The sequence below is a fragment of the Nicotiana sylvestris genome, chromosome 1, assembly GCF_000393655.2.
Source record: "Nicotiana sylvestris chromosome 1, ASM39365v2, whole genome shotgun sequence".
Taxonomy (NCBI): domain Eukaryota; kingdom Viridiplantae; phylum Streptophyta; class Magnoliopsida; order Solanales; family Solanaceae; genus Nicotiana; species Nicotiana sylvestris.
Genome location: NC_091057.1, coordinates 44,985,071 through 44,998,981, shown reverse-complemented (window position 1 = coordinate 44,998,981; position 13,911 = coordinate 44,985,071). Strand labels below are relative to the sequence as shown.

At 38.7% G+C, this 13,911-nt stretch overlaps 1 protein-coding gene across 1 annotated transcript; it reads left to right on the top strand.

The window, feature by feature from the left end:
• The first annotated feature begins 732 nt into the window (after positions 1-732).
• On the top strand, positions 733-1,425 carry LOC104225625 (flowering-promoting factor 1-like protein 3). The gene has a single exon (XM_009777471.2). The coding sequence runs from the start codon at positions 894-896 to the stop codon at positions 1,200-1,202; it is 309 nt and encodes a 102-aa protein (XP_009775773.1). The 5' UTR covers positions 733-893; the 3' UTR covers positions 1,203-1,425.
• The last annotated feature ends 12,486 nt before the right edge of the window (positions 1,426-13,911 follow it).

The following is a 13,911-nucleotide window of genomic DNA, read 5'->3' as shown; positions in this document are numbered from 1 at the left end:
ATTTTCTATTTGTATAAGTTAGGCTAGGATATATACCTGTGGAATTATTTCTCTTTGTCCAATCATCTTCTTTCTTTTGATTGTCTGTAAATTTCTTTGAACCACGTATTAACAGCTCCAATTATCTTCTTTCTTTTGATTTTAAATATCGCTTACGTAGTTGAGAGTTTTTCGCTTATGTATGATAAACATGTCTTGCTTTTCTATGATAATATGAATGGTATATTATATTTGTTTTCAGAGGTGATTTCAGAATTTGAAATTTATCGGTTCTTATGATTTTAATGCATATACATTATCTGAATAAAAGTTATTGGGTTCATGTGAACTCGTATATTGTACAGCATCCTAGTTGATACCAAAAATTTAAAGTTGATTGATTCCTACAGCAGTACCCTCAAGTTAGCTTACTGATACGTCTGGGCAAAAGTTACTGGTACGATGCGGCCACTGCCTACAATCTTCTTGCACAATTCAGACTCCATCAAAATGGCCCTATCTAGGAACATATTAAGTTACCTGCGTTAATAATGAAAATTCACGATTAGTAGAATTTAATTGGTTATATCAAACTGTTTTTCATTTTGGTATATTAGACTTGGTATAAAGTTAGATGTTGTTTTAGGTTATTAACCTGATACTATAAATATTATTTACATTGTCCCTGCACATAACTAGCGCTTACCCCACCATCTCTTCCATCACCCTCCTCAAACCACGCACACCCCTCTAAAAAAGATTTTAAATAAATATAATAAATAGCAAAAATCCTCTATATAAGCCCCTCACACCCTCTTCCTTCAAGCCATCTCACAAGCTAGAGATTTAGAAATATTCTAACCAATTCTCCTTTCCTCCTCAAACTAACATCTTAGCTCAATCAAATTACTAATATGTCTGGAGTTTGGGTATTCAAGAATGGAGTTGTCCGACTTGAAGATTGTCAAGGCTCAAGTGGTCGTCGAAAAGTGCTAGTTCATATTCCAAGTAATGAAGTCATCACATCCTATGCAGTACTTGAAAGGAAACTTTATTCTCTTGGTTGGGAAAGGTATTATGATGATCTTGACCTTCTTCAGTACCATAAAAGGTCTACTGTTCATCTCATTTCTCTCCCAAAAGATTTCAACAAGTTTAAGTCCATGCACATGTACGATATTGTCGTCAAGAATCGCAATGAGTTTGAAGTTAGAGACATGTGATAATAATTAAGAAAGAAGAGGGGACGTTCATTAATTTGAAGTCATTCTTCTCGCTGTGTTGATGCTTCTTTGGTTTTTTTCTTTCTTATTTGGGGTGATTTTCTAGTGTGTTGTAATTAGGTTTCATACTTTAATTTGTGGTTTGTTTCATAATGTTGCAAATGTTGGGATGTTAATGGTGTATATTTAAAGGTTGTTAATCCATTTTCATTGTACTTCCTCAGCTACATATATTTGAGTGTACGACATCTAAATTTGAAATTTAACGGTCTAGATTATAGTACATTAACAAGTATCTTAACCATAGTTAAATTAAATAAGTTTTGGACAAGTATACTGTCCAACTTTGGTAGGAAAACGGCATATATCCCCCACAAATTATGCTACCCATTTAATATCATTAATTTCATCTTATTGTTTTTAGATTCAAATATTAAAATTGTAGAACATGAACCTAAGAGGTTTTGGTTATTCTTTTTTGAAAAGTATTCTCTGGACCTTAAAAAATATTAAATGGGACTTATATGTACTCATGTGCAGTTGAGGAAATACACAAAAAGTATTAATGGAAAGGAGCCGCATCGGAATTTCATAATGATAATAAGAACATTTTGTTGTGATTCTCGATCAATATGAAGATTATTTGGGAGGAAAAACAACTCTATTTCACAAGAATAGAATTACAGAGAATTTACACCAAGAATTTCTCTCTACAAAAAAAAAAAAAACCTCACCAAACTCTCTTTTTGTTCTCACAATCTCTTCCTGGATTGTATTTCAATCTCTCTGGATTGATTTTTCTGTGTAAAACATAAGGCTCTATTTATAGCCTTAAAGAAGGTGGTTGGTGGTTGAATTTTTCATTCAACAATGGAGGTTTCAACAATGGTGGCTTCTAGAATGGGTTGGTGGCTTCAACAATGGTGGGCTTCTAGAATTGGTAGTTGGCAGTAGCTGAACTTATCAATTCTCCCCCTTCAGCTGCATTCCAACGCAGCTACTATTTGAAAGTTATTCCAACTATGTCTCTGCACAGCTCTAACTTTTCTTGAGTGACCACCTTTGTTAACATGTCTGCTGGATTCTCCTTCGTATGGATCTTCACTAGTTTCAACAGTTGTTGATTCATCACCTCGCGTATCCAGTGATAGCGAATGTCGATGTGCTTTGTCCGAGAATGATACATTGAGTTTTTGCTTAAATCAATTGCACTTTGACTATCACAATGTATCTTATACTCTGTTTGATTTATCCCTAGTTCTTGGAGAAACCGCTTTAGCCACAACATTTCTTTTCCAGCTTCCGCTACAGCAATATACTCTGCTTCAGTTGTGGATAGTGCAACACACTTCTGCAATCTTGACTGCCATGACACAGCTCCCCCTGCAAAAGTATAAACATATCCTGAGGTTGATTTTCTTCCATCAGGATCTCCGGCCATATCTGAATCTGTATAGCCTTCCAAGACTGGATCAGCTCCCCCAAAGCACAAACTTGATTTTGAAGTACCTTTAAGATACCTGAAAATCCACTTAACTACCTCCCAATGTTTCTTTCCAGGGTTAGAAAGAAAACGACTTACCACACCTACTGCATGTGCGATATCTGGCCTCGTGCAAACCATGGCATACATCAGACTACCAACTGCTGAAGAATATGGAATTGTAGACATCTCCTCAATCTCTTTCTTGGATGAGGGGCACAAACTCTTGCTCAACTTGAAGTGATTTGCCAAAGGGGCACCTACCGGTTTGGCATTACTCATATTGAACCGTTTGATCACCCGTTCAATGTAATTTTCTTGAGATAGCCATAACTTCTTGTTTCTCCTATCTCGAGTTATCTGCAATCCCAAAATATGTTGAGCTGGACCTAAGTCTTTCATTTCAAAGGACTTAGAGAGTTCTTTCTTCAACTGTCTAATTTTTGTTGCATCTTGTCCGACGATCAACATGTCGTCTACATAAAGTAGAAGTACAACAAAATTGCCATCCGAAAATCTCTGAATGTAAACACACTGATCTGCAGCAGTCCTTTTATATCCTTGACTTACCATAAATGAGTCAAACTTTTTGTACCACTGCCTCGGTGCTTGCTTTAGGCCATATAAACTTTTCGTAAGCTTATAGACGAGGTTTTCTTTTCCTGAAACCTCAAAACCTTCCGGCTGCTCCATATAGATTTCTTCATTTAGATCACCATGAAGAAATGTTGTCTTGACATCCATTTGTTCAAGCTCCAAATTCAAACTGGCTACCAATCCAAGGATGATGCGGATTGAAGTCAATTTTACAACTGGTGAAAATATTTCATCAAAGTCAATTCCCTTTTTCTGTAGGAATCCTTTGACTACTAACCGGGCTTTGTGCTTCACCACCTTTCCGCTGCCATCTTTCTTCAGCTTGAATACCCATTTACTCTTCAGTACCTTCTTTCCTTGTGGAAGTTTCACAATCTCATAAGTGTTGTTTTTCTGTAAAGAGTTCATCTCTTCGGTCATTGCTTGCAGCCATTTTTCTTTATCCTTATGAGATATAGCTTCATGGAAACTCTCTGGTTCTCCATCTTCAGAAAGTAGAATATACTCGATTTCTGGGTATCGAGTTGATGGAATCTGACCTCGTTCAGGTCGACGAGGTTGTTGATTATTAGCTTCAGGAGGTGTACCGACATCATTCCCCTGTGATGGTTCTGTAGTTTCCTGAGGGGTTTGTGCCTCCCCTGCCAAACATCCTCCTGTTCTGCTTCTGGTACTGCTTCATGCTCCCCCATGCTATTTGTGTCAAACTGCAATGGTAGTGGATCTGGACCAACTTTTTGGGCACTGGAACCTCTTTCATAAGACATTGTGGGCTTTTCAATGTCTTCAATTGTCTGGTTTTCGTGGAATACAACATCCCTACTTCTGATCACCGTCTTCTGTATTGGATCCCATAATCTATACCCAAATTCTTCATCTCCATAGCCTATGAAGATACATGGTATAGTTCTACCATCAAGCTTCTTCCTGAGCTCCTTGGATACATGTGCATGTGCTAAACAACCGAATACCATTAAGTGAGAATATGAGGGATTCTTACAAGACCATATTTTCTCTGGAACCTCAAAATTCAACGGGGCAGATGGTGACCGGTTGATTAGGTAGCAGGCGGCGCGAACAGCTTCTCCCCAGAATGACTTAGGCAGCTTTGCCATACTGATCATACTTCTGACTCTTTCCATAATTGTCCGGTTCATTCTCTCGGCTACTCCATTGTGTTGTGGGGTGCGTGGGACTGTCTTTTCATGTCGAATCCCTTGTCTCTTGCAATAGGAATCGAACTCCTTGGAAGTATACTCGCCTCCACTATCTGAGCGAAGGCATTTTAATTTCTTTCCCGTTTCACGCTCTACCATGGCATGAAATATCTTGAAATAATCAAAAGCCTGGTCCTTTGTCTTTAAGAAGTACACCCACACCTTTCGAGAAACATCATCAATGAAAGTCAGAAAATACCTATTGCCGCCAAGTGACTTCTCCTCCATGGGACCACAAATATCAGAGTGTACCAGACTGAGTAACTCTGATTTTCTGGTTGAAGAAAATGTAAAAGAGACTCTATGTTGCTTTCCGAATAAGCAATGATTACAAGGGTCTAAAGCAGCATTCTTGTCCATTCTGATACGCTGCTTTTTCGTTAGAATTGATATCCCCTTTTCACTCATGTGACCGAGTCTCTGGTGCCACAGGTTTTGAGACGCCTCTTTTTCCATAATATTGAGGCTGTCTGAACATACCTTCACATGAGTTTTATATAATTTGCCATAAATATGTCCTCGAGTGAGAATCATAACCCCTTTCAGCAATTTCCATGTGCCTTTTCCGAAATAACTTTCATAGCTCTGTTTGTCAAGAGCTATACCTGATATTAGGTTTAGACGAAGATCTGGCACATGACGGACATCTTTCAATATTATTGTACTCCCGATATTTGTTTGTATTTTGATATCACCAATTCCAACTATCTCACAGGAAGAAGTGTTCCCCATCTTCACTACTCCAAAGTCTCCTGCTTTGTATGTTGTGAAGAAATCTTTTCGGGATGTGGCGTGGTATGATGCTGCAGTATCTACCACCCATTCGTTTTCTTCTTGACTTGAGACGTGAAGGCATGTCTCTTCTTGGATGGAACAAATGGCTACCTCTCCGTGGGTAGTGACTAATGCATCTCCATCCTTTTGCTTCAACTGCTCCTTCTCCTTATGCAATTTTCTGCAGTTCTTCTTTAAATGGCCCTTTATTCCACAGTGGTAGCACGCATATGATGACTTCCTACCATCTGTGGATTTTCCCCTACTCTTGCTTCTGCCTCTCCTCTTATCTTGACTTCTTTCTTGTTGTCTCCCTCTTTCTGTAATAAGGGCATGCGACTCACCATGATTGATGTCCTTTCTTCTGGCTTCTTCATTAAATAAGGTATCTTTAACCATAGACATGGTCAGATTTCCACTAGGAGCTGAATTATTGAGAGAGACTACCAGCGTCTCCCAGCTATCAGGAAGAGAACTAAGAAGTAGTAGGGTTTGCATCTCATCCCCGAGCGGCATGTCAACAGACGATAATTGATTTATCAAGCTCTGAAACTCACTGGTATGCTCGACAACTGAAGTTCTGTGCTTTAACTTCAAATTTACCAAAAGCCTCATCAACAAGGCTTTGTTCCTAGCGGTCTTGGCTTGATACATCCCTTCTAACTTCACCCAGAGGGCATATGCATCTGTCTCTTGTGCAACATGATGAAAAACGCTATCGTCAATCCATTGTCGAATTTGACCGATAGTTTTTCTGTTTAATTTCTTCCACTCTGCTTCTTTGGTGGAATCGGGGTTCCTACCCTTTGCTTCTATGGGATCAAACAAATCTTTACAACTGAGGAGATCTTCCATCCGAGGTCTCCACAATGTGTAATTTGTGGCAGTAAGCTTTATCATAGCTCCAGATGATGATGACTTTTCCATTATGTCTTTAAAATGGCTTGGTCAAAATTTTGGAGCAGAATCTCATCAAACGGAACTCACCAACGCGTCCGGAATGGTGAAAAATGGTAGGATTGACTCTTCTTGGGTCAAAATAGGGCCTCCAGAAAATTTTCAAAATTTACACCAAACATTTGGGGTTAAATCGAAAATATACTGAACTTGTGGGGCAGATTTATAATTTCAGTAACTTTAGGGGTTATTTCATTAATTTCTAAAAATTTTGATGACTGGGCGCTGACTAGATGTTGACTAGATGATGACGTGGCGCTGACTAGATGCTGACTGGATGATGACGTGGCGATGACTGGGTAGTTACTATTCATCGTCTTCTTCCTTAGGCAGAAGAAAAAAAATTGTCATAACTTCTTCGTTTTAGCTTTGTTTGGCCTCCGGAAAATTGTGTTGAATTCGTATCGACGCAAGGAATCTAATGAAATGATCAAAACACACCGAAGATCACGTTTTCGAAAAATGTAAATCCGGGTTGAAATTTTCAGTGTTCCGATATTTCTCGATGAACACAGAATCGAGGGCTCTGATACCACTTGTTGTGATTCTCGGATCAATATGAAGATTATTTGGGAGGAAAAACAACTCTATTTCACAAGAATAGAATTACAGAGAATTTACACCAAGAATTTCTCTCTAAAAAAAAAACCTCACCAAACTCTCTTTTTGTTCTCACAGTCTCTTCCTGGATTGTATTTCAATCTCTCTGGATTGATTTTTCTGTGTAAAACATAAGGCTCTATTTATAGCCTTAAAGAAGGTGGTTGGTGGTTGAATTTTTCATTCAACAATGGAGGCTTCAACAATGGTGGCTTCTAGAATGGGTTGGTGGCTTCAACAATGGTGGGCTTCTAGAATTGGTAGTTGGCAGCAGCTGAACTTATCACATTTTCTCTTTAATTTCTCAAATCTTTTAAGAAGAAATATATGAAGAAGTATATCCTCGTTCTTCATCTATTTCCTCGTTCTTCATCTTCACCTTTAATGCCTTCGAAAGATCACGTGCAGAGTGCACCCGTCCCAAAACATGCTCATCTCTGCTTCTTCTGTTCTTTTTCTTTCTATTGAAGTACTATCCTATTACTTGAGCTTAGATATAATTAAGGAATAAATAAGGGTTATAGTAAAGCGATAAATATTCTTCCATCTTTAATAAGAGGTTTTAGGTTCGAGTATTAAATATGAAATTGCCTTTCTTAAAGAGCACTTTACTTTTGAATGTGCACTTTTCGACATAAATTTGGATTTAGTCGAATACCAATGCGAATACCAGACGCCTAAAAAAAAGTAGTCCGATGCAGAGAACATCCCGCATTCACGTAAGGTCTGGGAAAGGATCGCACCCAAAATGTATGATGTAGACAGTCTAACCTAATGCAAATATTAGTGACTGTTTTTACCGCTCAAACTCGTGACCTACCAACCAAAAAGATATAGTTACCTTGTGCAATTTCTTTCTGAACTGAATTACTATATATATATATATATATATATAAGTGAGCTCTCTCTGGCTTAAGCGTCAGCCTTCGATGCATAAGATGTTAAGAAATAAGAATGTTCAACTACAGAAGAGGAATGTAGAGATAAACGAATAAATTAAAATCATTCTATTTCACTTCAGTCCCATCCATTTAAATGCAAGCACTACATAATTTTTCACTTTTTCTTTTATTCCTTACTTTCTTGTTCTATGTCGTAAGTGTTCTGTCATCCAGGTTCTTATGTAAGGAATAAAGTAAAATTTATAAAAAAAGGTTGGAGAAAGAGCCAGGTATTATGGCGCGAGAGTACTATTTCAAAACGAAATAACACGAAAAGACATTGAATTATAACTTATATAAGAGTCCGGAACCAATTCTGGTTCTTTTGGACTCAAAATACATAAATAGGTGGGGAAAAAAAAGTTACATTTTTATATATAGCGCCACAATACCTGGCGCTATACATTAACAGTAACGGCACCGTTAATGTATAGCGCCAGGTATTGTGGCGCTATACTGTAAAAGCTGACACGGCACAGATATAGCGCCACAATACCTGACGCTATACATAAGTTTTATATATAGCGCCTGGTATTTTGGCGCTATACTCCTTTTTCCTGGCCCCACCAACAATTTCTGACTTCAATAATTCAAAAGCATATAGTGCCAACTTTTTGGGCGCTATATATATATATATATATAAAAAATCCGGCTAGCCATTTCCTATATAAAGAGGTTAGGATTTTATAGAAATTCATTCAAAAAAAATTTAACTCTTGTTGAAATGTTTATTGTTGTTAAATTCTCCAATATTTTCATTATGTCTGAAGAGCGTAGAATAAGAGTTTCTTCATTATGTCTGAAGAACGTAGAATAAGAGTTTCATTATATTGGGGGGAGGGGAGGGAGGTTGTGATGGAGAATAACTCTGTGGGCTACAGTTTACCTGCTCAGTGTCATGTTAAATTGCCACTTATAATAGAGTACGATAAATTGATATCGTTGTTATGCAAAAAAATGAGTGTGAGGAAACGTTCAGTGATACTTAAAGTAACTGGAATGTATCCGTATTCCGTCACTCCGCAAGGGGTTGCTTTTTACTCGGAGTTTAACATCGACGATGATGAAACATTGAGTGATTTTCTGAGGACTCCGGACGAATGCCGGGAATTTCTTGTAATCACAATGTTGGAGATGTACGTGAAAGTTGAAGTCGTTCCAAAAAACGAGGTTGTACGTATTAGAGATAACCCCCAGTCATCGGGTGGTTATTCTGGAGCAGTTTTTGCCGGATAGGTTCCGGATGAAAGAGTTTTCCTTGATTTAAACTTATCATCGCCGGTGAATGAGCAGCGAGAAAATAATTTATACCCTGCTTTCCATAATTCACAAGACGAGTGGTAAACATCAATTTTCATTTGTGTTAATTATGTATATTTTTGGCGTATTGAATTTGTATTAACGCTCATATATTTAATAGGGGGTACCGGCCGGATATGAATTTTACAAGTGGCCCATCCGGTAGTCATCACCTAATTGAAAACGTCCATCATGGAATTTCATCATATAACGACTTGTAAGTGAAGTGATATAGCCATATGGAAAGCATTTATTAATTCAGTAGCTTATATTTTTGTTGGTTGTGCAGTGAAAACGAGCAAGTTGAACCACCCGTACTCACTCAATTGACCAAAAATGACGTATTACATCGGGATATGGCAGATGCACAGAGTGAGGAACAAAATAGTGATTACGATAACAATGCCGATGAATCCGGAGATAAGACACCCTTTTTCGTGAGGATGGTGATGAGCAAGATGAGGAGGAAGGACCTAATTTGAAGAGAGACCCCCTAGACGAAGAGTGTACGAGTCCGAAGTGTCGTTTCATTCAAGGGAAATTCCTTACATTGATAACTTGCCAACCGTGCCGGATGTGGAAGCTCTCACAAGGGATTTTAATGAAATCTGAACAGCAATGTGGGAACCAACGGTGCTTGCAAAGGGGATGCTTTTTCCTGATAAAGCGCACTTAAGCAGGGCTTGTAAAATGAACAACGTAAAAGAGTGTCGTGAGATGCAGGTATGGGAGTCAAGTCCGATGGTATACAAGGTTGTTTTCCGCAAGTGGTTTTGGCCATGTAATTGGATGTTGCGTGCGACCAAGAAGAAGACAGGTATGTGGAAAGTGGGTAAATACATTCCTACCCACACATGCGAAATGGACACATTCAACGGAAATCACTTCAACTTGGATATTGGCTTGATTTCTCTTTTACTTATTCCGCACCTCGAAGCGTCCATAAGGTATACAATTAAAGAGTGCATTACATCAGTCCACCAGGAATATGGTCATACCATTACGAAAAGAAAGGCATTTCTCGGGCGCAAACGAGCGTTTGAAATTGTGTACGGTAATTGGGATAAGTCATTTGCATCTCTGCCAAAGTACATGGCCGCACTGCAGCACTTTAACCCTGGGACAGTTGTTGAATGGAAGTTTGAGCAGAGTTCGGAAACACCAGAATACATATTCAATTACGTGTTCTGGGTCTTTAAGCCAACAATTGATGGTTTTTTGCATTGTCGGCCCGTAATATCCATAGACGGAACTCATGTCTATGGAAAGTACGATATCAAGCTATTGATAGTCGTGGTAGTGGATGCTAATGGACAGATATTTCCTCTAGCTTTTGCTGTTTGTGCCAATGAAAGCACAGAGACGTGGACACTATTTTTGAACCACCTGAAAGAGCACGTTGTCAAACAGCGTTCAGGTATTTGTCTAATATCTGATCGGCACGGTGGTATATTAAGTTCTGTGGAGAACTTGCCTGCATGGCAAGAACCTTATGCATACCACCGTTACTGTGTGAGGCACTTTAAGGCCAATTTCCAGAAGACACATCCCAACAAGGATCTACATGATTTGATGTGGATGACAGCAACAGACCACCAACAGCATAAAATCCGGAGGCATATGGATTTTATCAGGCAAGAAGACGAGGCAGCCTATCATTGGTTAATGCGACATGACCCTGAAAAGTGGACGTTGCATGCGGATGGTGGCAGACGATGGGGAATTCTTACTACAAACGTGTCAGAGTCCTTCAACGGGTTATTGAAGTCGACAAGAGGATTGCTCGTCACAGCCATGGTGCGGATGTCGTTCAAGCTGATGGCGGAGAGGTTTGTTGAACGGTCTGCAGCTGCAACGGAATTAATGGAGAGGGGTGTTGAATTTATACCAGTGCTGATGCAGAGATTTGAGAAATACAGACGGCGAGCACATTGGCATTCATTTTTGTAGTATGATAACGAAAGAGGTGTTTTTGAAGTTCGCACCGCTATCCATAATAATCGGGGTAATAATGTACATACCCTAAATGAATCAGCAAGGTTATGCTCCTGTGGGAAATAGTCCATCTACTACATGCCTTACTCACATGTCATCAAGTGTTTTCAACATGTTGGTTATGCGGAGACCAACTATGTTGATCAATAATATAGTGTTTCTAAGTACCTAAACACATATAGTGGTCAGTTGCAGCCAGTGGGTGCTGAGCATTATTGGCCTCCGGAACCATTTAAAATGGTGTGTAACACGTCCTATTTGCATAAAAGACAAGTGTAGAAGAGAACGCGTATACGGAACCAAATGGATGTTAGTGACACCGTTTATGCACGCAAATGGGGTATATGCTCGCAAACAGGACACGACCGTCGTAAATGTCCTTCAGCTTGTTTGGGTGGCAAAACTAATCAAGCTCGTGGTGGGTGTTCTTCTAGTGTACCTAACTACCCATGAGTTGATGTTGTAATAATTAGTTGTTATGTCTATGTTGCAAGATTTATGAAATAATATGCTTGTTAACTATGATTTGTACGTTCCCATTTTACCTATTTAAATAATAATTTAATAAAATTATTTGTATATTTATTATGTGTGTGTTGTCTTGTCGAACTGAAAAAGCTGACCAGCTGACATAAAGTTGTCTTGTCAATATCATGATATTTAACACGCAAAGTATAGCGCCATTAGATAGTACGTTATGTGTGTGTTGTCTTGTCGAACTGAAAAAGCTGATCAGCTGACATAAAGTTGTCTTGTCAACATCATGATATTTAACACGCAAAGTATAGCGCCATTAGATAGTACGTTATGTGTGTGTTGTCTTGTCGAACTGAAAAAGCTGACCAGCTGACATAAAGTTGTCTTGTCAACATCATGATATTTAACACGCAAAGTATAGCGCCATTAGATAGTACGTTATGTGTGTGTTGTCTTGTCGAACTGAAAAAGCTGACCAGCTGACATAAAGTTGTCTTGTCAATATCATGATATTTAACACGCAAAATATAGCGCCATTAGATAGTACGTTATGTGTGTGTTGTCTTGTCGAACTAAAAAAGCTGACCAGCTGACATAAAGTTATCTTGTCAACATCATGATATTTAACACGCAAAATATAGCGCCATTAGATAGTACGTTATATGTGTGTTGTTGTGATGACCTGGCCCGTCGTCTCATGAGTTACCGCCCCGTTTCCCCCATTTTTATGCTTCTTCATGTTTCGTTATCGGTATTCGGTGTTAGAGTTAAATTGGATTGGCTTTGATAGGAAATGAGATACTTAGTCTCTTTAAGGAAGGCTTGTTTTGGAAAAACTCAACCGGATGTTGACTATTGAGTTAGAGGGCTCGGATGTGATTTTCGGTGATTCGGTTAGCTTTGGGGGATGATATGTGGCTTAGGAGTGTGATCGGAATTTATTTTGGAGGTCCAGAGTAGAATTAGGCTTGAATTGGCGAAGTTAGTATTTTGGCGAATTCCGGTTGGCAGGTGAGATTTTGATACGGAGGTCGGAATGGAATTCCGAGAGTTGCAGTAGCTTCGTTAGGTGATTTTGGATGTGTTTGCAAAATTTTAGATCATTCAGAGGTGTTTTGGTCGGGTTTTTGATCAAATGCGTATTTCGGAAGTTTTTAAGAAATTAAGCTTGAATTCGATGAGTTTTGGGTAATTTAATATTGTTTGAGGTGTTTTGATGATTGAAGAGGTTTGAATAATGTTATGAATTATGTTGACATGTTTGGTCGGGGTCCCATGAGGCTCGGATAAGTTTTGGAAGAGTTTTTGGAAGATTTTTGCCGTTTGAGCATAAGCATGTAATGATCTAAAGGTCCATTTTTAGTTCTGGAAATCAAAATTTTATTTCGAGACTTCCAAAATTTAAATAATGAATTATAGGAGTGATCTGGAAAGTTTGGTCTAATTTCATCAAGTCGCGGTTGGGTTTTTGACACGAAACATGAGTTAATTGTTTAACGAGAAAAATGGGTATTGAACTAAGCAAAAGAGCTCCTAAATGAGTTCCGATTGAAGGTCTATGTTCGTACTATTATTTTTGACTCATAGGAACAAGAATCATCGAATTCCGAGTTCGTATGATGGAGTTAGAGCCATTTTAGTGAAAAGAAAAGTGCTGCAATTTCTTTGGTTGATGCTGTATTTTTTTTAGCAGCGTGAACTGTAACCCCCGCGCGTGAACAGTGATCGCGCGTGTGAACATTGACCATGCGCGTGAACAGTACTTCTGAAAAATTTTGGGCAGTGAGTTTATAAAACACTTCATCCGCGATTTTGGGTCATTTTTCCTCCATGGTTGATCATTTTGAGAGCTTCTTGGTGGAGATTAAAGAGGATTCAAGGGGGAACGACTTGAGGTAAGTTTATTGGACTTAGAATTCATTTTTATTGTGAATTCCATCTAGAGATTCATGAAATATAAGCCTACAAATCAAGAACTAGGGCTTGAATTTTGAAACCAAACAATTAGGATTTGATGGGTCATTTGAACTCGGATTTGGGAGTTCTTTGTATGTATAGACTCGTGGCGAGACAAGGAATTCGGTGATGGTAATTTTCTGAGTTTTCGAGGCGCGGGCCCGGGGCTCGGGTTTTGTCAAATTCGTGAATTTTGATATTTTTCGATTGCTTTCGATTGGGTATTGTCTCTTTAGCATAATGCGACATATTCGTTGTGATTTTGGGCAGATTCGTCGCACGAGGAGGGTAATTTGAGAGGCAAGGGCATAACGAGCTAGATTTGATCGTCTTGAGGTGAGTAATTGATGTAAATGATATCCTGAGGGTTTGAAACCCCGGAATTTCACATCGTAACGATATATTGAGGTGAC

What these genes read in the sequence shown, in the direction of transcription:
- LOC104225625 (XM_009777471.2), top strand. Translation starts at nt 894, where the DNA reads ATGTCTGGAGTTTGGGTATTCAAGAATGGAGTTGTCCGACTTGAAGAT.